Raw genomic sequence first — 26,725 nt, 5'->3', positions numbered from 1 at the left:
TAATAGGCCGGCTCATAAAATCATTCTAAGTATCACTGATTATACTCCAGGCTTCCTCCCACAAACTGTACTAATGGCATTTTTCAAGATCTTCAGAGTGAGGTCCAGTTAATCTGCGTGGTTCCCTGAAAAGGTAACAGTTAGGCGAGGATGAGAAGTATAGTCCCCCTGCAGGCTGAAGCCACTTGGTGCATTGTGGGAGTGTTACAGTGCTAAGATTGCACTCCACCATACTTGCTCTTATTTCATGAGGGAAAAAAAAATACAACAGAATGTCAGAAGCGCCAACTAAAAATATTCCATATGCATAAATTTATTTTCAATTTTATTGCCTCACAGTATACAAGCATTAACCATGGCTTCATGTTGATGACTATTCGACTGTGAAAATTAGTCATTCGTGTCAGTACTTTTTGGCTATGTACAAGTCAGGGGTTTCTATGCATTTAATATATCTCTGTAATTGTATGTACATATGTCAGAATACATGACTATACATATGTACACACAGAAATACATCTATGGCCATACACATAGCTATAGATATGTCATATATAATAATCTCCTCAGAAAGATCTGAAATTAAAAAAAAAAGAAAGAAAACATTGTAAACAGGGTCATTTCTGTGTCATTTGGTGATGTGAGAGTTAGGACATGATCACATCCTAAGAATGTATGTCCAGGTGTCCAAATTACCCTTGTTAGCCCAGAGTCTGTAAAATTCACATGGGGTAGAATGCAAAAAAGGTAGCAAACAGGCTGAGAAAACAGGCCCAGTATACAAGTTCCCCCTTGGTTTTAAAAACTGGAGAATGGAACTGCCCAGAAGGTGCATGCTTGTCTTTGTCAAGAATGGTCAATGGATAGATAGCAATTGTGTGCTGGAGGGCAGCAGCTGTCTCAGCAGCAGGGCTCCGCCGTCAGTCCTCCACTGGCTGCCGACCTGCCCGGGGCGCTGCCGGTGTCTGTAGCATGCACTGTGGTTGCATTGTTAGTCATTCGTTTAAATGTGCTTTTGCACAGCTGGGAGAAGTAAACAAAAGTCAGGTCCTTGGCCTGAAAATGAACTATTACCTGGAAAGGAAAAAGAATGCATCAAGATCTTGTATACAGGAGCTGGATAAGGAGTGGTTTGTGCTTACCATGTGTTAGAGGGATTCAGACAACGTATAACTCCAAATGGAGTCAGGTATGGTGTGAATATGATTAAATCTGCTTTGTCGATGAACTGACTGAGTTAGAAAGGCGGTCTCAAGCAACATGACATCTTACCAACTAGTAGGGGATAGAGACATATATGCACGCATGCACATGCACGCGTGCACACACACACACGGGCACACAATGTTTCTGAGCCGACAATGAGAAATGAGAAGAATGCAGTCAGTAATGGTGGAGGCCAGAAGAAACTCCCAGGATGGGTTACTAGCTGTGCTGCCCAGTGCAGCCCATGCCATTCAAGTGCGCCTGCATCTCCGCCACTGGAACTCTGAGGAAGCAATATTCTGTGGCAATGCTTGCCTTCTACCCTACCAAAGCCACGTGGATATAACCAGCCTTTTCCCTCCATGAAATGGCCCAAGCTAGAGATGGGGTGTTTAGAACATTATTAGAACGTTAGGGCCCAGGAGCTTGGGGGCAAAGCAGGCTAAAGCCAGAATGTCTATTCAAGCACTGTCTCCTCCAACTTCTTTATTTTTGCAATAGTGGAAACAGAATCCATGCCACAGATCAGACAGATAAGAGTGGAAGAGCCAGGTGTAGAATCTGGCAGGCTATAACACAACGCTTGACAACCATACAAATATCCCAGGTAGCTTTCTACGACACTGTATTGCTCAGCTAATGTCCCAGATCCACTGTCTTCTGTGAGCTTCACGTTCATGCTGCCCAATAGGCACACGTTAAGCCATGGTCAAATTACTAAGTAGGAGAAAACATTTCTCACTTGTAGTGATGTCACATCCTATCTACCTATGTATATCCTACTACCAGAATGAGGGAATCCATGCAACCCTTGTTTCATTTAATGTAATCCCCCCCAAGTCTTTCCATTTCCTTATGAATTCTACAATATCAGTCTTTGTAATAGATGAGTAAAATTCCATTGTGTATATATACCACATTTTCTTGATCCATTCAGCCAGTGAGGGACATTTGGGCTGATTCCCTATCTTGGCTATGGTGAGTGAGCAGTATGCTAGTGGTTGCAAATGAGTTAACTTAAGTATAATAGACTCTAGGGAAAACTTAAATAGTATAATCTTTTAGAATGACTAGGTCAAGACCCCCAAAAATCAGCAGCAGGAAATGGGTACGTGCACTATGGGGGTGGGAACAGGGGGAAGATGAATGAAAAGGGGAAAAGAAGGATGAATACAGTCAAGAATTCATTGCATATACCACAAAATTAAGAAAAGAGAAGGGGTGGGTGGAAGGGGTGTGAGAATATTGAAAGAGTAACACTGATCAAGATGCACTGCATTCATAAACTGCTCGGTTAAATGGACTTTCTTTGTACCACTATTTAAAGATTAAAAACATTTCTTTTAAAGCCTACTTTGGACCCGAGTTGTGGGGCCAAGTGTTAAAAATCTCCCCACCACTTTCATTCCTGCAGGTGTGCTTGTTTGCTTTGGTACTGGAGGCTGGCCCCAGGGCTGCCTGCACACGGGCAAGCTCTCCATCACTTCAGCCACACCTTAGCCCCTCCGCTTACATTCTGTGTTTGGGAGGAAGTCTTGCTCACTTGGCCTGGTTGGTCTCACACTCCCCATCTTCCTGTTTCCACGTCTCAAGTAGCTGGGATTACAGGGCTGCCCCGCCAGGCTTTGATACAATTTCTTTACTTCAAGTTCACTCTCATCTCCCATGTGTAAATAATTTCTAGATTTATGAGGGGGCCAGACTGAGACAACTTCACTAACATCGCTACAGCTATCTGCTACATATTAGTATAGTGAAGGTGGAAACCACTGTTTTACCTTATGCACGTCATTTTTCCCTTTGGAGGCTGACTTTGGAAAATATTTTCACAAGTGTTTTTTTTTTTTTTTCCCCCAGTACTAGGTTTTGAACTCAGATCTATGCTTGCAGGCATTTTACTAACAAGTCATCTGTAGCCCTCAAAGTTAATTTTAATCAAGTTAAGGAGAGTGAATTAAAGGACCAGAATGATGAAATAATTCCTGTTAATAATTTTAGACTCACAGAGCATCACAACAGAGAACTGATCTGAAAAATTCATCATTGAGGAAACTGAGGTTAAGAGAAGTCTTGTGACTTGCCCAATGCCACAAAGTTAGTAACTGACTTACTAGAAAGTTTCTAGTAGGATGGGTGGATATATTATGGAGCTTTTTGATAGCCCAACCTCAGTTCATCCAACCTTTACGAATCAAGTGTGCAGTTACTAAGCGCCTCATGTCTAACATGAGGTAGTTGAAAGAATAAAAATTAAAATCTTCACAGAGTGTCCTAAAAAATTCTTACCATTTGGATGCAGAAGCTTGATAACTATTTGAAGATCACAAATTAACACTAACAATTAGAAGCTTTCAATATATGTAGTACTGATGATAATAACTAGCAAAGTTTAGGGCGATTCTCAATGAGCTGAGGAGTCTGGGAAAACGTGCTTAGAGGACATGGTGGGGCATGGATCAGCCTGCAAGGAAATAATGATGGGCGATGTGGAAGGGCCAGGTTACGTGAGAGGAAGGGCTGGCTGGCTTCTACCAGAAAGAAGGACATGCTGCCCAGGGGACATGAAGAAATGGCCTGACTGGAATGAATAGAAGGGAGAGAAAGGTTTATTTCATCTGGGCGAGTTCATAAGGCCAGTCTAGCACAAAGGCAAAGAAGAATGGCAGGTATGTGGGAAGGGATAATCAAGTTGCAATTGTTGAAGAAACAAAGTGGTTCTGGAAGCTTCTAAGGAGCTTATTTTGATCCCCAGTCCTGGGACAATGGCAAGCTTTGTTCCAGGGCCTTCAGATCAGCACGCCTCACTTACCTGCTCAGGGCCACTCGTTGTGGTGTGCTTTTCCATTTTTCTTCCTCTCCTTCCGTTCTTTCTGGAGGCGCTCCAGTTCTGCCTCATACATCATCTCTTGGATCAAGTACTTCTCTCTTCTCATTCGATCCCTTAGATCTTTTGGGAGGTCTGGGATCAGATAGGAAATGAGGTGCTTTATACAAAACACGAGGTGCTAAAAACACAACAGAGGAGAACATGACACAGTCAGGTCTGTCATCCGCCTTCCCTGGAACAAGTTTTGAGGGTGGGTACGAGAACGGGCTGGGCCTTTGGGCTGTGAAGGAAGCAGCTGAAGCTGGGAGAGGGGGCCAGGAAGGCACATGATATGCCGATGGGTAGTTGAGGATTGAAATTCATCTGAGGTCATGTCATCTAGGGCAGAGGAAGAGGAGCCGGGGGAGAAAGTGAACAGGGACTGCAGAAAGAATTCAAATGAGACTGGGGAGAATTTGTATCATGGAATCAGAAAGCCCATCCTTTGAGCAGAACTCAGCAAGCTGCATGCCTGCCTTAGCTCCTACTCTGACCCTCCATTCTCACTGGTAAAATGAGTATCATTTCCAAAATTGTAAGCAAGTGTTCAGACAGGTTTTGTAGATGGCAGGTGCTTTACAAATCTGAATTGAAAGAATTATCAGGCTTATGGACAGTCATTTTAGGAAGAAAAGGTTTCCTTTTGGTAAACTTGGCCACCTCTGCTCATTTGTATCTAGTGACCAATAGAGTATCGAATAACAATGAGAAGGCCCTTTCTAAAGTATTTACTAAGGATAAAATAATATTCAGCGGCAACAGTATCCTTCCTTTTACTTGAAACTTGATAATTTGGTGACACATAGATGGCACACAATTCTGCAGATTGAGAGACTTTTGCATGTATTTATAGTTACATATATCTATATACACACACATACCCATACATACATATATATATATAATAGCAACAAGGTACTAAAAGGAAATGGAAAATTCTAAGCCAAATAATACCTTAATGTGACTAATGTGACTCCCTTTCCATTTTGTCTGAAAAATTTTAAGAGTGTTATGTTAAAAAAAACTTCTTTAAAGGGGAACTGAATCCCTGTTAAGCTAATTCTCAGGAATGAGCAGCTTAATGAGTCTCTGAATATTAAGAAATTTCTCATCTAACCCAATAGGCTTCTTCAGCTTATCTTAATGTGGCTCTAGCCACAGGACAAGAGATAGACTTCACATTTATGATGAGTGTGAGAAGTGAAAACTACTTTTGTTATCAATTTTCTAAAAGACTGAAAAGAAATAGACGGTAGATTTTATTGATGCATAACAGAAACAGTTGCTAGGTACCTTTCATGTCTATTTTAAGTCTTAGGTAATGCACGTATACTGTGTACTTGGGTAAATGTGGCAAACATTATGGTACAGAAATCAGAGGTACGACTTGGAAAACCCTAGACCAATGTTTTCTAGACTGTAGTGCTTGAACATCTGACTCAGAACCATTTGGATGGGTGTGGTCAAAGCCACATCTCCAATCAGATAAATCAGCATCTATGTGAGTGGGAATGAGACACTCCACAACTCTTGAATATTGGACTTTGGACCAATCATTCTTGACTTGCTCATTAACCGTCAATTATAGATTTCCAAATATTAATTGAAAAACTCAAATACTTGAATTCAGGGGAAAAAGAGGTTTCTTAATGTAACTAGGTCACTTTTGGAAGAAGGTAAGGACATTGAAAGTTCCCATCAGTTATTCTTTATGACTTCAGTATGCCAAAGAACATTAAGGAATTGGTTGAGAAAACTGACCTCAAACACAATGATGAAAGCCAGCCGGGCAGCCAGGACATGCCAGAACTGCAGTGTGTAGCCATAGGGTACCAGCGAGTGAGGAGGGTCCCGGTAATCTCGATATCTATAAAGACACAGGAGAGTGTTGCACTCCAAACTAGGATTTTTGTGATCCTCAAATCTCTCCCATTCTTATGACATGGTCTTCATTTATGGGACCAATGTTTGTAAAGTTTTACTTTACTTGCTCCTCTAGCCAGCCTCTCCTTCTCTCTCCTTCTCTCCATCCCTTTCTCTCTTCCCCCTCTCTCTTTCCCCCCTCCCTCTCTCTTGCTGGTTCTGGTGCTTGAACTCAGGGCCTGGGTGCTGTCCTTGAGCCTCTTTGTGCTCAAGGCTAATGTTCTACCATTTCAGCCAGAGTGCTACTCCTGGCTTTTTCTGAGTAGTTTACTGGAAATAATTGTCTCATGGACTTTTCTGCCTGTACTGGCTTCGAACTGCTATCCTCAGCTATCAACCTCCTGAGTAGCTAGGGTTACATGTGTGAGTCACTGGTGCCAAGTTTCCAGCATTTCTTTTTTTTTATGGTAAAAAGAATATCCGTTCTGCTCTGGGGAATCTTCCATAGAAGTTGAACAGAACTCACCCTTCTCTGACTTGTGCTCAAAGCTGGCTCAGCAAAATGCATCAACAAAGATATATGCTAAAACAATTACTAATGAAGTATTACTATGCCAACAGAAGGAAAAGGCCTCAAACTTCTGGTATATCAAAACTGTAGGGATACTAAGTTATGCAAACAGCCCAGATGCCCTATAATAGATGAGTGAATCCAAAAAGTTTGGTACCTATACACAGTGGAAATTTACCCAGCTATTAGAAAGAATAGTAAGTTATTTGCAAGGAGGTAGATGGAACTAGAACAAATCATGTTAAGTGAGGTAAGCCAAGCTCAGAGAGACCAATGGCATATGTTTTCTCTCATATGTGGAAGCTAGATATAAAATACACTGAGATATGATAAATTATACAGTACTCTAGGCACTCACTCACACAGTGAGACCCAAGGAGGAAACTCTTAGGAGAGGAACACAAAGATGCAATGTCTATGCGCATCTGACCATATAAAATAATATTTATCGAAATGAACTCCAGGAAATGGAAACAAGAGAGGTTTTCTTTGCGGCTATTTTTGTTTTCTTTTTGTCTTTTGTTCATTGATCTGTGTTTGGGAGGGTAAGAGAACACAGAAATGGAGTGACAAAGGGTAAACCAATGTAATAGTAGTACTCACAGTTCACTATATTGAAACAACTATACAACTTGTGGGTGGGGATGGCAGAAAAACTGGGAGAGAGTGAGGGAAGGGGTGACATTGTTCAAAAAGAAAGGTACTCATTATCTGACTTATGTAACCTCTCTGCAAATCTTTACAATACTATTTTTTAAAGCTAAAAATACTGGGCAGAGCGAGAGAAAAAGAGAGTGAGAGTGAGGGAGAGCAAAAGAGAGAGAGAGAGAGAGAGAGAGAGAGAGGGAGAAAACTATTTTATAATGGAGTCAGTAGAACAAAACAAGAGCCAGCAAAGAGGCAGGGTCCTCCTGAGCCAGCATGTGTTGGCATTCAAGTATTGCTTGGTGTTGGTGTTGAATTCAGGGCTTGGATGCTGTCCCTGAGCTCTTTTGTTCAATGCTAGCACTCTACTACTTTATGCCACAGTGATATTTCTGGTTTTCTGGTGGTTAATTGGAGGTAAGAGTTTCACAGACTTTCCTGCCTGGCTGCTTTGAACCAGCACCTGGCTGTTATTGTGTGTGTGTGTGTGTGTGTGTGTGTGTGTGTGTGTGTGTGTGTGTGTGTGTGTGTGTGTGTGTGTGTGTGTGTGTGTGTGTGTGTGTGTGTGTGTGTGTGTGTGTGTGTGTGTGTGTGTGTGTGTACTGGAGTTTGAACTTATACTGTGTGTGTGTGTACTGGAGTTTGAACTTATACTTGATATGCTAACACTTTACTGCTGATCCATGCCTGTAGCCATTCTTTTTGCTAGTTATTTTTGAGCTAGATCCTCACTTTTTAAAAATTATTATTTTTAAGTAGTTTTACAAAGAGGTTCCCATTCTACAAAACAGTATATGAATACAAGGTGTCTGACAACATTGTCACCCACCAGAGCCTCACTTCTTACTCAGGTACATACCTGGCTACAGTCTTCTGGATCTAGTTGGGATGATGTACCACTAGGGCCAGCTTCTTTCCATTGAGATGGAGTCTCACAGACTTTTGTGCCCAGAATATTCTATAACCAAAATCCTCCCTATCTCAGCCTTCCATCTAGCTTAGGATGACATGCATGTGCCACTTGATGTCTAGCTATAGATTGAGAAGGTAGGTTTCTAAACTTTTCTACCTAGGATGGCCACAAACCATGATCCTCTCATTTTCAGACTCCTACAAGTAGCTAGGATCACAGGCATGAGCCACCAGTGTCTGACTTGGGACAATCCAGTTATTACTAAAACCTCTATTACTCCTTGACTCTCCCAGTTGTCTGAACTACATTTCTGCCACTTGTAGAAACTAAAGAGTTCTTCCTAATGTCAAGATCAAATTCTGCATGTTTGTTGAGCACCTACTTGGGGTAAAGGGATGATCTGGAAACTTTAATCCATGTGATTACCGATGCGATTACCCTTTCCCTGTCACAGGTAAAAAAACTGAAAACTGACTCCTTAATGTCAACGTTTCCCAGCGCTCAAACCCTGTGCTCTTTTTCATTCATTTCAGAAATTTAGAACACTCTGGAAATACTAATGATTTGATTAGTTCTGTACTACAGATATGCTGTGTCTGCATAAAAAGTTTATGATAATTCAGATTTTGTATATAAAGATATCATCAGTGATCAACACAGATTTACATATAATGAAAAAGCAGAATAATCTCCTGTGAAGAATAACTTAGAGACATATCAGTTACTATGAAAAATATGAGCTGTCACCATTACCATCACCACCGTCTCCATCTTCATTATTATTAATTACTCTATGGATATGTAGTAATAATATATCATGATTACTTTGTCATTAGAGTGATAAATAACTGGTGCTGAAATTAACAATGCATTTATTAGTGCCTTCAAACTGCTGGCACTCCCTGTGGTGATAAGGATGAAAAGAGCATCTAAAGCACTGTTCTCGCTACTCTGTGCTTCATTTTCCCCATTGCAGGTTCAATTACTACGCATTGACTTTTAGGAAGAAGAATGTTCAGGAACAAAAGTTCACATGGCTTACTCTGCCCTCTGTTGACTTTCCGTAAAGTGGAGCTACTTAGTAAGTTTTCTGCAATTAAGTTAAGAAATGGCATCCCTTTGTTCATGTCTACATACCTGTATTTCAGAAATATTCCAAGTAAGGATTTCATAATGGTAGAAAGATACTTTTGTTCTATATATATATCTGATTTTAGTCAGTGGTATGTTTATAAAAATATACAAATTGACCCCAGTTTCCAGTCACCCTCAGTGGAGTCATAAACTTTTATTATTATTATCTGTTTATTTTTTATTATTTATCTTTAAGTACAAAGGGGTTTCAATTTAACATGTCAGTTTGTGAGTACAAAGCACCTTGATCAATGTCACCCCTTCCCTCATTCTCTCCTGTCTTTCTAACTCCACTCATCCCTTCAACGTACCTGGCTCCATCTTCACATGTGTACACTGAATATTAATTACTCAACTCACCCACCTTTCCTTGCTCTATTCGTTTTCCCCTTCTGTGAAACCTCAAGGTCCAACCTCCTGGTACTCACTTTGTTAGAATGTAACTTAGCTGTTCCGTGACTCCTTAAACTTTTTATGCAACAGTGTTGACTACCACTAAAAATTCCTTTTTGGGAAGTTTTCCCTGTTAATAAAAATACAAGTAGAGGTGTGGTGTAAGTAGTAGAGCAACAACCTTGAGCAAAAAAGCCAAGAGAGAGCACTAGGCCCTGAGTTCAAGCTCCAATACTGGCACAATCAATCAATCAAAAATCAATCAATTAGGGTCTGCCTCTAAAATTTGTACTCTAATTCTTTTCTTTTATGGGCTTGCAGATTATAGTTGCATGTGCTCTGAGTTTTTGCTTCAGCTTACCCATGACCCCACTGGTGTGTTTCTATTAGACCGAGTATGGAAAAAAAGCTGTGTTTAAACACAAGTTGCCCTCTAATTGTGTGTGTGTGTGTGTGTGTGTGTGAGTGAGTGAGAGAGAGAGAGAGAGAATATACAGGGACTTTAACGTGCTAAGTACTTGTCTCATGTACTCTATGATTGTTCTCCATTTCCAGCCCTGTTTCTCAGCTTTTGGTGTGTCCAATCTATTTATTTGCAAAGCAACAGGCTGCCTGTGTTCTGACTTCCTTCTGTCTCTGTGCAACCACAAGACCCAGTTTCAAAGTGAATAAAATCAAAGTTTTACTTCTCTAACCTTAAAAGATGGCATTAAGTAGTCAAATGGCATTAATATTATTTACTTTAATGTTAATACTAACATTTGGAGGAGAGATTGCCAAGTGATTTAGTTGCTTTTAGAAAATGATACCTCAATTTTATAATGTAGGAATATGGAAAATTTCCTCTGGGCCTAAGTAATGCATTTCATCTATTTCCCAAGGAATGGATGACTCACTGGCTTGAATAAACGTTGTTTTCCTAGTATAAGAGGGGGTTATTCTTTTGAAAGAAAAAGCAAATCCTTGTGGACTTTCCATCCAAGATGAAACACAGAATATTAGAGGTAACTATTTTGTAATTTTTCAACTACCCTGAGAGGTAACTATATTCTAACTTTTGTGATAATGATTCTTTTGTTTTCTCTATAGTTTCATTCATGCACACATTTTCCTAAGTCGAAGACTTACTTTTTCTGCTTTGGACTGTTTGTAGATGGAACCATAGTACATGATTTTTTCTGTGTTTGGAGTTCTCAATTCTATTTACCTGCAATACCACCACACTAATTATTCACTGAAATTTCATACTCTGTCTTAATGTAAGATGAATCTCATATCCTCAAAAGTGTCCTGGCTATTCTTCATCCTTTGCTTCTTTTTTTAACATTATTTTGGCCCTCAAGGGCACAGAATTGGCCTACTCATAATTCTGGATTTGTAACTAACCTTACTGACCCAGTTATGGTCCTCTTTTAACTAATTTTAGTTGAAATTTCTTCAGTGTTTCTGTTTTCTTTCATTCCCTACTTCCCCTTGATGAATTTCATTTTTTATCATTTGACTATAAAGCACAGTGAAGATTGAGAAGCACTGCTTTAACTCAGCCGTAAGGAGCTGTCAGGGTACACAACCCCTTTGCTAGAGCCAGTACCTGCAGTACTTGAGAGGAGTCCCCGAGAACTCACTGCCATCAGACTCAGGCTCCGACCGGTTCTCGAAGTCAGAAATCCGAAATACAGACAAGCTGGCATTCACATAGCCAACCATGCACCTAGGAGAGAATACAGATTCTGTAATTAGATCCTGAGTCGGCTTTTCTGCATCCACTTTCATTACTTCCTAGAAGACCCAACTTCCTAGAATTCGCTACAATTGCAAGTGCCTTGTCTTGTCACAGGAACTTGAAAGCCATAGGCATTCGGAATCAGGAACAAGTTACTTCTTTGTTCTAGTCTGTCTGGTTCAAAATTATCATCAATACTCCAGTCAAAGCTTCAATGAAACAGGTAAATGACAGCATCATATGATCATACACACGAACATATAAACACACACACATACATACACATACTTACTCTCACTCATCAATATTCATTAAACTTGAAGAAATTCATTCAAAATGGCATGAATATGGTTAGTGTGACTCTGATGTTTCTTATCTCACATCTCATGCTACATGTGATACATGAGTACAACACCTTTTTTTGGTCTCTGCTAGACTGACTTTTCTGTTGGAATTTCCTACTCCTTTCTCAATGATGGGCTTGACTATGCAATATCTTCCACAGGTTCAGGTTTTAAAGCTTAGGTTCCCAAATGATGGGGTATTTTGCAAGGTTCTGGAAACCTTAGGAGGTAGGACATCACTGGAGGAAGTAGGTATCTGGGGGGAGGTGCTTAGAGGTTGTCTTGTGCTTGGCCCCTTCCTGTGTCTGCTTGGTCCTCCAGGCCATTTTTCCTTCCTTATTTCAGGCCCAGGAACATAGTGCCAAGACTGTGGGCTGAACCCTTGGAAAAGGAGGACCAGAAGAAATCTCTCCTCCTCTAAATTGCTTCTGTCAGGTATTTGGTCACAGAAAAGATTAAAAATAGCTAACATATGAGTAAGCAATGCTACTAATCCATTCCTGAGAAAATACCCTAACCCCCCCAGTCAGCACAACTCTCCTCCTTCTCTTCTTTCTCTGAAGCATTGAGGCACTTAGTTTACAATTACCACATGACTTGTACAAGTGTTGGCTATATATGTGTACGTCTTCTCTTTCAGACTATGGATTTTGAGCAGCAGAACTAGTGTCTTAAGTATTCTTTTATCCTAGGACCTAGCAAAATCCCACTTAGTGAAAGGAACCCAGTAATCATGCAATTCAATTGATGTGACTGGAGAAAAACTAAACACTGCCTATTGATCCTTCTCAATTGACTGGGTAAGAGAACCAATGATTCTATTGATCATTCTAGTAATATTTGCATTTATGAAATAGCAGTTTTTGAAAGGTTATGTGTAAGAAAAGTCTATGTCTCAGAAATCTCTTATATCTTTGAAAATTATCTTGTAGCCTGGCATGGTGACTCATGCCTAAAATCCCAGCTGTTTGAGAGGCTTAAGTAGGAAGTCTATGGTCCAAGGCTGGCCTGAGCCATAGGCTAGAAAAATACCTACAGCAAAAAGAATTCTATGGCTCAAGTGGTAAAGGATTTGCTCACAAATGTGAGGTCTTGAGTTCAAACCCCAGTACACCTATCCACACCCCCCGCAAAGAAAGTAGTTTCAAGTCTAAACACATTCTTTTACTGAAATAACAATGTATGAAAACTTGATGGGCATAAACGTAATACTCTCATAGACACCTTTATTTTTTGGTCAGTTGTGGGGCTTGAATTCTGGGCCTGGGCATTGTCCCTGAGCTCTTCAGCTCAAGGCTAGCGCTCTACCACTTGAGCCACAGCGCCACTTCTGGTTTTTTGGTGGGTAACTGGAGATGAGAGTCTCACGGACATTCCCCAGGCTTGCTTTGAACCGCGATCCTCAGATTTCAGCCTCATGAGCCAGTGAGCCACTGGTGCCTAGCAATCATAGTTACCTTTTAACATATGCCTTTAAATAGTGCTTGATATTTAGGACATTGTCTTGTGAATGGACCAGGAATAACACAATTTCCTGGACTCCCCCGTGATAACAGGCTTCTTGAGGATGTGGCTTTCTTCTCATTTTGTACTGGCAGGCAGTGCATTATAATACTAAAAGTTTGTCTGTGGGATCAAATGTTACCTCTGTTCCTTTCTAGTCATATAATCTTGACAACTTATGTAACTCTGTGTATGTGTGCATTGCTCGAGATTGAACTTAGCCTGCTAGACAAGCTGTTCTAACACTGACTTATCTACCTATTCCTATATAATTTTTTTCCAGTGCTGGGTTGAACTCAGGGCCTTGAGCAGGGTTTTACCTTCTGAGGTATACCCCCAGCCCTTTTAAGGCAGGGTCCTGCTCTGACTTTGTATGGGCTGGTCTTGAACAGTGTCTGCCTCTTGAGTAGCTGTCTTGTTCTTGAAATAAGGTCTATCTAATTTGCTTAGGCTAGCTTTGAACTTTGACCTTCCTGTTTCTGTATGCTGAGTAGCTGGGATTACAAATATGTACCACCATATTGCCAGTTCCATGTAACTGGGTCCCCTCCATTGTGTTATCATGGGGATGTATGTACAGCATGAAATACCAGGCTTACCCTATAACAAGATAAATGTGAGCAATGATTATTCATTTATTAATTTCTTGTATCTAGCAGGAAGGGAATACATAGTTATTATTGAATGGATTTATGACTCTTCGGATACTCTTCAGTGTGTCTGATATGATTATACTGAGTTGCTGAACTTTAAAGTCAAGACCCAAACAGTTCTGAGAGCACATTGGTTAGGTGTATTGTTTAGTTTCAGAGAAATCACTGACTTTATCACAGCCTTAAAAAAAATGAGGCAGACCGAAAGGCCCATTTGTTATTGATTTACCCTCTTTATTCCCATTGGGGAATACAAATGGCCAGTGGGTATGTAACATGCCTTAATCTTTGGCTACCTCTCCTTGAAAGGGCAGTTTGGAGTGATGGCTCTCTCATCCATGAACTTGATGTGAAAACACATCAACTTCTTGATGATTATTAGTTGTCACTGAGGGAGAGCTAGTTGTGAAACACAGAATCTACCAACCTTCTTAGGAGCTGAGCAGTGGGAAATAGATGGTGCTCTGGAAAGGGCAAAACCCAGGCCCAAGAGTGAAATGGAATATTTCTGCATTCTTATCTCCCAAAATGGGCCTGGTGCACGGTGGAGATTAAAGTTGCTATCTACTGGTTCTCTGTTGAAAAACTCCATTGATAGCATCAAAATTCAAGTAAGACACCTGTTTTATGGACAATATCTGTCATTCTCTATCCCACAAAATAAAGGGGACCAATCTTTAAATCTGTTGATGAAGTATCCACATGTAATGCCAATCACACATCCCTGTGGAAAACATGTCTTTAATGTCTGGTTATTCCTTGGGGGGGTGTGCAAAGCATGGAATATGGACGTAAGGTTCTCATATTCTCTCCATCTCATTTTCAATCATCATAGGAGAAGAAGAGCTACTAATACTGAACATTCTAGACCTTTCCTGAGTCCCTTTCACCACAGTAGAATCTCAGCTACTGCCAATGTCGAATAGTTGAGGCTGTGGTGAATTCCAGGAAGTGAGATTTTGCATACTTTTGAGAAAAGTACATAGTTGAGCCAGTGGTGACCATGTGCCAGCTCACCAACCTCTTGCCATAGCTGGACAGCCACAGACAGCAGCAGAAACCATATGGCCTCTGTGTGCATTTCTGAAAAAGGCATAGCTGTGGTTGCATTATGAAGCAACACTCTTTCAAGAAGCCTCACAGGTCTGTGGATTTCAGGTCAATCTCACCAGAACATGTCTTTGAATTGGCCTTTGAGGTTTTAGATATTGAGATATCAACAGCCTAGGAATAGGAACCAGAATTTGCAAAAGCTAGGGGCAATTAGGAAGATGAGTGTGTGTGTGTGTGTGTGTGTGTGTGTGTGTTTTAAAGTCAAATCTGCTTTCTAAGTGAAGCTTCTCAGGCTGAGGAGGGAGGATAGAAGAAAGGGGACTTCTCACTTGTTGCAGTAAAGATGTCAGGTACTTGCATAAGACACTATTGAAAATGAACTATACAACTTCAGAAGGGGTAGGGAGGGAGGAGTTGGGGAGGTGGAAAGGGAAGGGATGGAAGGGAAAAATAAAGGAGGGGGTAACTGCTCGATAGGAAATGGACTCATTACCTTGCTCATGTAACTGTAACCCCTCTGTACAGTATCTTTACAATAAAAATATATATTAAAAAATAAAAAATATGAGTAAGATGAGAATGATCCTTCAGAGCTCAGCCTTCTAAGTAGTTAGGGTTATACAGGTGTGAGCCACTGGGACCTGGTTAGGATCATTTGCTTTGATTCATGCCACTATCCAAGGATATTTTTTAACGTATATACTTCATGATAATTGTAAGGCCATCATGTATCTTTATAAAATGTTTTGAAAAACCAGTCCATGACTTTCTGAACAGTCATTTTGTCTGTTTAGTGGCAGGGTTGTAGGGGGTGGTGGCGGGGAAGGGAATTGACCTGGTTACTATATATTGTCTAGGAATATTTTTAGTTGGTCAATTGCACTGTAGCACTAACAATACCACTTGATGCATGCTCCTAGTCCTTTATAAAATATTTGTGTTTATTTTTCCCCAAGATAAGATCTTGGGATTTTAGCTGGGCTGGTCTTGGGACAAGGATCTTCTTGTCTCTGCTTTCCAACTAACTGGGATTAAAGTTATGTCCCACCCAGAATAGCTCATTAGCATTTTAACTGTGAAGAACTATTTTATAATACACATCTTTGGGATTACTTCATAGTTTTTGTGTCTGGATGCATGCTCAGAGCCCTGTATACTCCTTTCCAAAGGATTCATGTGAAGGCACCCCATGAGTGGAGGTAACTTCATCTTGCTAACAGTGAGCAGCGTGAATGAACTTCAAGACTTGGCACAGCTAAGCTGAAGCCAGTAAGAAGGAACACATCCAGAGGAAAGAAAAAAAAGTCAAAAACTTCTAGAGCACCCAGTGCTTAGACAACACTGCCTCTAAACATTTGTAACTTCAGACCTAGCTAGATGGTCTTTCCACCATGTCACTGTAGCTTTGATTGTCAAGGATCTAAGCCAAATTGTGCCTGGAATGTACAGGAATGAAAGATGTGGTCCCCTGCTCTCAAGCAGTGTACAACGTGGCCAGGGACACAACACATAGGGCAGGAAGGAGCAACGCTTTCTCATAGGACAAGGGAGCATGTGAACCAAAGGATGCAGGACATATGAATGAAATTCTCACTCATGGAGAAGCCAGGGAAGGCTTAAAGAAGAGCAAGGAGAGAATGCAGATGTGAGCTAGAGCTTTGGAGAGAGACAAGGTAACTGAGTGCCATGGAGCACTTCTGCATTAGGTTCAATTTAAACGGAAGAATGGCATCACCACAGCTGGATTCAGTTCTAAGGAGGAGTTCACTACAGCAACACATCTAATTCCCAAAGCCTGTGACTTTCTAAAATTCAACGCTTCTGCTCCCCTCTAAGTTCAATCATTGCAAAGGCATTTCTAAATTGGAAAAAGAAAAAGGAGGCAATAGAGGGAGAAAAAAAAAATGTAAAAGTAATAGCATGGCTGCTAGGGTAGAAAATAAGATTCATGAAGAAATATATATATATATTTTAACACACAGAAAAATGACCAGTGGATTAAAAGACAGAGACAGAACCATACACTGAAAGTGAAAGCGAATTCTTACATCAAAGGGACAGTTTTGCAAAGAAAATTGTAGGGTGCCAGTGGCTCACCCATGTAATACTAGCTACTCAGGAAACTGGTATCTGACGATCATGGTGAAGCCAGCCTAGGCAGGAAAAGCCTTAACACTTTTACCTCCAATTAACTACCAAAGAGCCAGAAGTGGAACTGCGGCTCAAATGGTAGAATGCTAGTACGGAGCAAAAAAGATAAGGGACTGTACCCATGCCCTGAGTTCAAGTCCCTTGAATGGCACAGAAAAAGAGGGGGAAAAAGGGGAGAAAAAGAGTTCTAAAAGGCAGGGTCTATGTATTGAGTTCAAGCCCTAGTACCAACACACAAAATAAATTAATAAAATACCATACATAATTTAAAAAAACCCTAGGAAGTACAGCTGAGTTAAGGAGGTTATAAGAAAAAATTTAATCCCCACTTGTTGGCAAGCCAGAGGACCCTGTGGCACTGATGAACTAGATATCAGAGCAGTTTCGTCTCTGTGTGTGCCAACTGTGTCTCTGGAATTGACTTCCCTTAACCTTTTACTGTCCTCAAAGTGATGGTAGTAATGCGTGTCTCCTTCCCAGAGTTGTGTTGAGGAGAAATGTAAAACATATGTGAAAGTAGCGTTTTTTTTTTTTAACCCATCATCTTTAAGTAGTTGTACAGAGGAGGTGCCCTATAACAAAGCAGTTGTGAATACAATGCGTCTTGATTAGTGTCACACCCTTCGATAGTCTCACCCCTTCCCTTACTTTTCTTAATTTTGTGGTGCATACAGTGAATTCTGGATGGCATTCTTCCCGTTTCCCCACTTCATTCATCTACCTCTCTCCCCTTGGCCCCCACCCCCCTTCTTGGCTGTACCCATTTCCATTTCCTGGTGTTGACTTCGTTGGGCTTTGATCTAAGTATAATAGACTTTACTGAGTGCTTAAATAGTATAATCTTTTAGAAAGATTAGGCTTAGTTTTTTTTTTTAAAAGTCTACGCCCAAAAGAGAATGTTGACTGTAGTTACAATGAGAAAGAAATGCCTAAGTAGTACAATCTAAGACTTAAATCTCTAAAATGGAATGACATACTCACTTGAAGTTCCTAGATAATTAGTGTCAAATAGCCACAGGGTTCTTGTCATAAAGAACTTCATAGAAACATCTTCAACTAATTGGATTGTGAGCTGTATCACACTCTTAAACAATCTGAGCCTTAGTGCACTTATGTTAGATTAATAGTGGAATTGGATCCAGGCCAGGTTTGCTTAATTCAATTGACTTGGTTTAGTGGCACTTTATTCTTTAGGCTCATTGAACTACAATGGCTATAGACAACGTTGGCTCAGGATAGTAAACCAGGAGGCAAGACTGCTGATACTAGGCAGCAGCCCTGAGAGACAATCATGCATCAAGAAATGAGATCTCCAACTCTATCTGACCTACACACTTCAAAGTCCTGTAATTATGGTTAGATTACTATTTTGACTTTACAGATTTTTAAAATATTTGAAGACCCCTTCCTCCTCTCTCTCCTCTCTGCTTCTCCTTCCCTTTCTCCTTCCCCTTTCCCCTCCCCTTCTCCTTCTCCCATGCTGATGATACTGGGGTTTCTTGAACTCTGGGCCTGGGTACCAACCCTTGGCTTTTTTTTTTTTTTTTTTTTTAACTGAAGGCTGGTGTTCTATTGCGTGAGTCATACCTCCACTTCCAACTTTTTGCTGGCTCCTTGGAGATAAAAAGTCTCATGGATTTGTCTGTCCAGCCAGGCTTCGATGCACAATTCTCAGATCTCAGACTCCTGAGTAGCTAGGATTACAGACATGAGCCACCAGTGCCCAATTTAAAATACTTGTACACTTCTTGTCTTGTTCTCCAAGTATAAAAGTAAAAGCTAGATGGAATATGTCACAATACTGCCTGGCCCTTATCTGAACACATCTACATAGTGCCCTGGTTAGGGGAATATAGAGTTATGCCTTAGTTTGACTGGGAAAATACAGACATTGCTTAGGATAAATCGAGGGGAAAATCACCACAAATATTTATTGAATGCTTACTGGGTTCTAGGTACATGATTCCATTATTTCCCATATAAAAATTTCAGTCTACATATATTGACCCAATGTGAATCAGAAAATGTGTCCTTTGACAAACTCCTCACAATGGTGTAACTACATACGTGTTACTCTTACTGTTATACACATTAGTAGACCACATGTTTCTGATTATAGAGGGCAGAGACAAGAAGAGAAAACAATTACTATTCTCACATTAAATTCCACCGAAAACCCGTCAGGCGTGTTTGATCTCTAAGCCTTCAGGAGAATGAGATGTGTCTTCTTTGGCTACAAGTGTAATTACCTCATCGTTCCACCTCCCTCCCACAGACCTTCTTGTCTGGGCTTGTGTGTCGCATGCCTCAGAACAAAGGCTTCTCTCCTAGTGCCCAACACCACACCATGACTAGGAAATGGAGACTTCATAACAGTGTCACAGAACACTTACTTCTGTCCAGCTTCTCCTTGGCCTGCACATGGTCCATACTTATAAGCATACACCAAGCGAGGAATAAAGTCTGATGTGATTGCGATGACAAATGCATTGGTAATAACAGAGAGAATCCCAATGCCTTCAAGAATTCCATACCAAATTCCTGTTCAAATAGAAGTGTGGCATTAGTTCCATGCATAGCATCTGAGCAAATGAGAATGAAAGCGACACAGGTCATTCATTTTCAATCATCGTTTCTATAGGTTCCTTATATCTAGCTTTCCAAATACTGGCTCTTGCAGCCAGGATTAAGAATTTGTGCTTCTGGATACCTTGGCATTAAAGGGCTTCTTGTGGCAGGGCCAGGGTGCTCCTGATTTCCTTCAGGATCAGACACAAGTCAGAGAAACAGGGTCATTGGTTAGGCACCCAAACACCAGCTAGTAAGACTCACAGAACATTCAGACACCATTAGATCAGAAACATTTAAGGGTATGATCAGGGTCACTCCTAATTATCCTTGTGGGCCCAGACTCTGGTGCACTGGTCCAGAAAAGGTGATCACTGACAGGGCTTGTTCTGAATGACATTTGAAAGGCACTAGCCAGCAAGAGCGTCTATACTGGATTCTCTTCCATGAGTACTGGCTGAGGGCCTGTCTGCTCTGCACAGGAGACAGACACGAATGGAGGACAGTCCCTGATCTCAGGCAGCTCTTAAGAAGACTGTCTGATTCTATCTGCATCTCTGGTCAAGACCAAAGGTCATCTCTGCTGTTAGAGAATCTCAGTGATACTTCATGTGAATCTGAAAAAATATTTAGGAAAGTGCAAAATAAAAAAAAGTTAAGCAAAGGGAATAACCATTGGATTTTATTTAATAACTGATGGATTGCAGTATTGGGGCATATTCCTGTTGCTCTATTGCTAGAGCTAGGCCCCCAGACCTTTTTGTTTTTAGTGTTTTTGTGATAGAGTCTCATGCTTTTTTTCTGCAACAGGTATTAAGGAGAGCTTGTTCTACCTTTGCCTCTCTAGTGGCCAGGCTTAGATTTTACAGCTATGCATCTCCATACCTGGTCCAGAAGATTTCCCTTCCTTCTTCCCTTTCTCCTCTTTTTTTCCCTCTCCCCTTCCCACCTTCCTTCCTTCCTGCCTGCCTTCCCTCCTCCCTCCCTACCTTCTTTCACTCTCCTTCTTTCTTCCTTCTTCCATTCTTTCTTCCCCTCATCCTTCCTTCCTTCCTCCCTCCTTACCTCCCACCCTCCCTCTGACTACTCTCCTTCCCACCTCTTTCTTTCTCATATTAGGGTTTGAATCAGGGCCTCGTGCTTATTAAGCAAATGCTCTACTATCTGAGCCATTCCTCTAGCCCTATTTTGAAGCTATAATGAACCAGTACTTTCAATTTTATAGTCTTAAGATAAAAGTAACCAAATTGATAATCAATGTATAAATTATGCTAGAAATTATGCTTCTAAATAGCTTTACTTCTTGTGTATTATTTCAAAATGAACATAATTATTCATTGCAAAAAATCAATTGAATCATCTAACTTGGGAACCATAAGAAAGTTGGTGGCTTTTGAATCTCTTCTCCCCAGATGGTTAATATCGGTATGCTTGAATAAAACAAACCCAGTTCTAGCTTACCTATGTCTTTGGCCCTTGAAGCTAAAGGTCTCCTCCACTGTGTGACAAACTTGTAAGCATCAAGTCGGATTTCAATTATGTTATTCAGTAAGGCCAGAAGCGGCGCTAGAGGAAAAGCTGCCACAAAGATAGTTGTAAATCCAAACTGAAGAACTAGGGAAGAAGAGGGAAGAGAATGAAGAGCATTGTCTTAATTAATACTTCTCCCACTACAGAAGTACAGGGGGCTATCTCTTCCAGAAAGATGACCATGACATTGGACACAGAAATTCTTCCCAGGTCTGGAAACAATGGCAGCCTGGGGGCAGGGAGTAGACTTTGAACCCAGGTCTTTTCAAAATAACATTTTCTAATGGAAAGAAACAAAGCTCCTTGGCAAAAAGTTTGATCCTAGAGCTGTGATAGAAAAAAAAAAAGATGAGAATGGAATTTCTTGTGTCTGTAGAAAGTAAAGAAACACCCGAGAAATGAAGGGGTCACTCAGAAGGCTCTGATCTGAGGATCAGGGTTTGAAGCCACCCTGAGCAGAAAAGACTATGAAATTCTTAGGTCCAATCAGCCACCACCAAAAACAAAACAAAAGGCTGGAATGACAACTGTGGCTCAACTGGTAGAGTACCAGCCTGGAGTAAAACAGCTAAGGGACAGTGCTCACATCCTAGGACTGGCACACACACACACACACACACACACACACACACACACACACACACACACACACACATACACACACACACACACACACACACACACACACGATGAACTTGCAACAATCTGTGTAGTGAAATTAATCCTAGTATCATTAGATTATAATATTTAGTCTCTAAGTCCACATTGACATAAATATGGATATAAGTACACATGGACACAAATACATAGTAGTTAAATGTAGATAAAATGTGGCTCTACCTCATGGTAGTTTTCTAATTCATAAACATAAAAGGGATGATGACAGAAGAAAATCATCATTGAACAAATTCTACAGTAATACTGTTGCAGGGCTGGGACAGAAATCACAGACAAATGCTAAAGCAATAGGCAGAGGAATACTGAAGAAAATTGGAATTTTGTATATTTTCTATTCTTTTTTTGTGGTACAGTATTGAGGTTTGCTTTCAGGGCCTGTGCTTGCCTATCAAGGGTTCTGTTACTTAAACTATGCTTCAAGCCCATTTTCCCTCTAACAGGGCCTCACCTTGATCTGCTAGGCTGCTCAGCTCATGACCCTCCTATTTATGCTTCACATATACTATATGACAGGTATATGCCACCAGGCGAAGCTCTTTATTAATTGGGATGAGGGCGTGCACAATTTTTGTCTGGGCTGGCCTTGAACTGTGGTCATCCTAATATCAGCTCCTTAGTAAGTAGGATTACAGGAATGAGCCACCATACCCAGCTATTTTCTTTTGGTAGCACTTTCATGGTCTCACATTTACACTCTAACATTTGAGCTGTACCATCAGTTTTTTCTTTGTTTTTGCTTTTAGTTTATTTTTCAGATAGACCCACATTTTTGCCAAGGCTACTTTCAGATCGTAAATCTCCTACCCCTTTCTCTGCACAGTTGGGATTACAGATGTGCACTACTGTGTCCAACTTGTATATATTCGAAGTATATCTTCACAGGATAATTACAAAGGGAAAAAAATAGTGTCTCCATGTGGGATAAACCTAGTAGATTGTCATTTTATCCATGTGGTTAAACATATTTATGTCATTTGCCCTCATTTCTTTCATGTCCCTCCAGCTCTCAGTCCTTTCACATCAAACTCAGGACTCTGCTAGTTCAGCCTTCAGAACCATTAGCCTTCAGAGCCCTGTCAAATAACCTTCAAAAGTGACTTATTGCTCCCTCTACTCCACTGCCCTTGAGCCCAGACTTTTCTAACCAGCCGTCACACTGCTGTCAGTGTGTCGAAAATGATGGTTCAAGCTCATTGCTCATCATCTCCCTACAGGGAATGTTTCAGTCAGTTCTCAGCCTAGAGAATAAATAAAATCCTCTGCCCTGCCACTTGAGGGTCCCAATCATTTGATTCTGTGCCAACTTCCAAGCCTTACGTCCAAACAGACCATGCACATACCAGACATGGTTTTCAGACAAACCTTCCCTCTGGCTCCTAGTTTTGTGGAGACATGTCATATACTTAATGCTTATCAGTACTCTGATGAAATTCTCTTCTTCCTTCAAGGTTAGGCTCAAATGTGCCCTCTTCTGGAGCCCACTTAGTAGCTCTCCGTTGCTCTGCTCACCACTCTAGAACAAAGTCTGTCTTGATTTTGTGGCTCTTTCTCTTTTCCTCCATCGCACTGGACTTTATGAAGGTAGACTAGGCAACTTTATTATGTACTTATTTTTCATATACACACTACAGTCATTTTATGTAACGAAGGTTCCCCTTCTAAGTACCAAAAGTCCCTGTTCTGTGTTTGGCATGTGGTTATAATGAAGAAAGGTGAAAGAAGCACTGAAAACCTGTCAGGTGGGGGCAGAGATCATTCTTGCAATGACTGAGAGTACTGTAGGTTCTAGACAGCAAGATGTGAGACTCTGGTTGGGTTTATAATGAAAATAAGGGTAAGATTGAAAGGAAAAGGAAAATACCTTAGTTTAGTGATAGTTTTTGTCTGACCTCAATCTAATTTAGTTATCAGTTAAATATTATGGTTGATAATGAATGAATTACTTCCACATATTATACATGTGACCTATACGATACTGGTCTTAATTACAAATCCAGTACTGCTGCTTTCTTTGTAGAGTTTGGGGAAGGGAAATTTTTTTAAAAGCATGGATGTAGATAAGAAAAAAATCATTTGGAAACACTTGGATGCATGCAAATTTTTTTTTTAAAAAGAAAAGCTCAGAGAATTGGGTGAGAAACTTCCATGTACCCATGAAAGAGTTAGTATTTAGTTTTGATAACAATTTCACTATACTTACATCCTACTTTTTAGAAATCAGTGAAGTAGAGATAAAATTTTATTTCTGCTCTTGAGTGGTTTATTCTTTCATAGAGGCAACTTGTATGAATTCTGCATTTATGTTTTGATATATATATATATATATATATATATATAAAACACAGACAGGCAAATCTCAACAAATTACACACAGGATATATATCTAGTTAACAATGAATACTGTGTGTGTGTGTGTGTGTGTGTGTAAAAACTTCACATAATACCATGCCTGGCATATTCTTTGCCCCTCTTATTTGACATGGTATTCTTGACACCATATTCTAAATCTAGTTCTTCTTTTGAACTTCTCCAGAATATTGTTTCTTTAGCTATATTTTTCAAGAAGGTTGTTCATTTTATCTGAACTTTCAAATGTAGGGGCATGGGTTATTTCTAATGACTTTCACTTTACTCCCCCCCCCCCCCAGCCCCCCCGGCCTTCTTATTTTCCAAGACAAACAGGGAGTCTGATTCCTCTTAAAATGCATCTCTCTGGCATTTGGATCCTTACTTGTGGTCAGAAGAGCACTTTATGGTTTGGAACAGGCTTAGGGATCGGCGAGTTGGGGGAATCTTTGGATTTATTGGGGGTAGAGGTGAAAAAAAATGCGAGGCACATGTGGCAATGAAAATGCACAGAGACTGTGTAACTGAAAGGAAAATATGACAGTGAATGTCAGCGGCAATCTCTGCCTATTCTGCATGTCTGCTTTGGGTCTATATTATAGAAATAACATACAGCAATAAAAATAAAGTTCTACCAGTTGCAAAAAGGGGAAAAAAGTTATAAACATGTCAATGAATGAGAGCATCCAGTTACAAGAGTATGTACAGTTCCATTCCTATGGAGGCCAAAAGTCATAAAATTATCAATGACATTGGGAAAGTGATTAAAGAAGACATAATTGAGAGAAGCAACAAAGGAAACTTCTCCAACATGGATTCTGTTCTTCTACTTGACCTAGGATTCTACGGAGAGTCACATATGGAAGATTTCTAGCCTTATAATCTCTGCTAGAACGACTCAACTTTGCTGTTATAGTAGAAAAGCAGCTAAAGATGATATGTGAACAGTGGGTGGGATGTTATAGTGGTGTGTGTGTGTGTGTGTGTGTGTGTGTGTGTGTGTGTGTGTGTGTGTGTGCGCGTGCCAATTGTGGGGCTTGAACGCTGGGCTGGGTACTGTTCCTGAGCTTTTGTGCTCAAGGCTAGCGCTCTACTACTTTGAGACACAGATTCACTTTACTTTTGGCTTTTTGGTGGCTGATTGGAAATAGGAGTCTTAAAGACTTTCCTGCCTGGGTTGACTTCAAGCTATGATCCTCAGATCTCAGTACCTGACTAAAAATATAATAATAATATATAACAATAATACATAACTCTATGTATTTTTTACTAGAAGACAGTGAGCTGAATTTGGCCTGTGGGAGTAGTTTGCCAATGCCTCATATTTATAGACTTAGTTACATTTGTGTGTAAATTTGTGAAATCTTATTATCTGCATACTTATAGGTAATTTGTATATTTTTAACTATGATGTGCTATAATTAAGGGAATTTTAATTTTAATATTAAAAATAAGACAAAGCAGGGAAGCATTAAGGAAAATAAAAACAATAACAGTACACCAGGCACTGGTGACTCCTACCTATAATCTTTACTTCTCAGGAGCCTGAGATCCAAAGATCACAGTTTGAATCCAGCCTGGCTAAGAAAGTCAGTGAGAATCTTATCTCCAATTGGCCACCAAAAAGCTGGAAATTGAGCTGTGACTCAAGTGGAAGAGTGCCAGCTTGAGTAAAGTGCCAAGTGAGAGTGCAAGTCCATCAATTCAAGCCCTGGGACCAGCTCCAAAATACAAACAAATAAACAACATCTCTGCCACAAAAGCCATCACAGCCTGCTGTGATGCTTCTCAGATTTGTGCAGCAAAGCTAGCACAGTATATTGAATACTAACCACATAATGCTTTTTTAAAAGTACTTGAAATAGCAAGATTGTTACTTCCTTCCTTCCTTATAAAAGAAGAATCAATTAAGAGATGTGAAAATGGTTAGTTCTCTTAATGAATTCTCTTTATTAGGTTTTATTATTAATGCTCAGATTGGTTTTGTTTCCAAGTTTTTCATTCTGCCATTCTTTAATTGAAACTCTTAAAAAAATCAACTGACACTTAGAATATAAGCAATCTAAGAAACATTAAGTATCGATTCTGGTACTCCTTTAACTTTCATATTTGTTCAAATAAGACTGCTGCCTTCAGAAGTAATGCATCTTTTGTGCTTGGAATCCCAACTACTAGGGAAATGGAGATAGGACAGTAGGTCAACGTTAGCCTGGGCATAAAAGCCATTGAAATCAAAGAGCATCTCTGAAAGAATAAGCTGGGCCACCTATGTACTGTAATTCTAGCTACTCAGAAGGCTGAGGTCAGACAATTGTTTTTGAAAACCAGCTCTAGCAGAAAAGTTCAGGAGACTTCATTTTCAATGAGGCAGCAAAAAGCTGGGTTGGAGCTGTGGCTCAAGTAGTATAGCACTATCTGAGCAAGCCAGTCAAGAGAGATTTTGAGGCCCCAAGTTCAAGCTTTGAAACTGGTATGCATGCGAGCGTGCGTGCGTGCGTGTGCAAGCGCGTGCACGTGCACACACACACACTCACACTAATGCTGGGCATAGTGGCATGTGCCTGTAATCCCAGTTACATAGGAGA

General features: G+C 40.4%; 1 protein-coding gene across 1 annotated transcript in view; it reads right to left on the bottom strand.

Annotated features, from left to right (window-relative positions):
* Positions 1 to 291: 291 nt before the first annotated feature.
* The window catches only part of Ano4 (anoctamin 4), a 337,519-nt gene continuing 311,085 nt past the window's right edge, over positions 292 to 26,725 (bottom strand). The window contains exons 24-29 of the mRNA XM_042693158.1: positions 21,048 to 21,200; positions 19,412 to 19,559; positions 11,183 to 11,302; positions 5,834 to 5,939; positions 4,016 to 4,211; positions 292 to 1,074 (exon numbers count right to left, since the gene is read on the bottom strand). Coding sequence (XP_042549092.1) covers positions 4,020 to 4,211; positions 5,834 to 5,939; positions 11,183 to 11,302; positions 19,412 to 19,559; positions 21,048 to 21,200 — 719 coding nt within the window. The 3' untranslated portion in view covers positions 292 to 1,074; positions 4,016 to 4,019. The remainder of the gene's footprint in view (positions 1,075 to 4,015; positions 4,212 to 5,833; positions 5,940 to 11,182; positions 11,303 to 19,411; positions 19,560 to 21,047; positions 21,201 to 26,725) is intronic.

Source organism: Dipodomys spectabilis, unplaced genomic scaffold (genome assembly GCF_019054845.1).
Source record: "Dipodomys spectabilis isolate Male_0828 unplaced genomic scaffold, ASM1905484v1 ptg000163l, whole genome shotgun sequence".
In the NCBI taxonomy this organism is placed as follows: domain Eukaryota; kingdom Metazoa; phylum Chordata; class Mammalia; order Rodentia; family Heteromyidae; genus Dipodomys; species Dipodomys spectabilis.
This window is presented reverse-complemented; position numbering and strand designations above follow the sequence as displayed.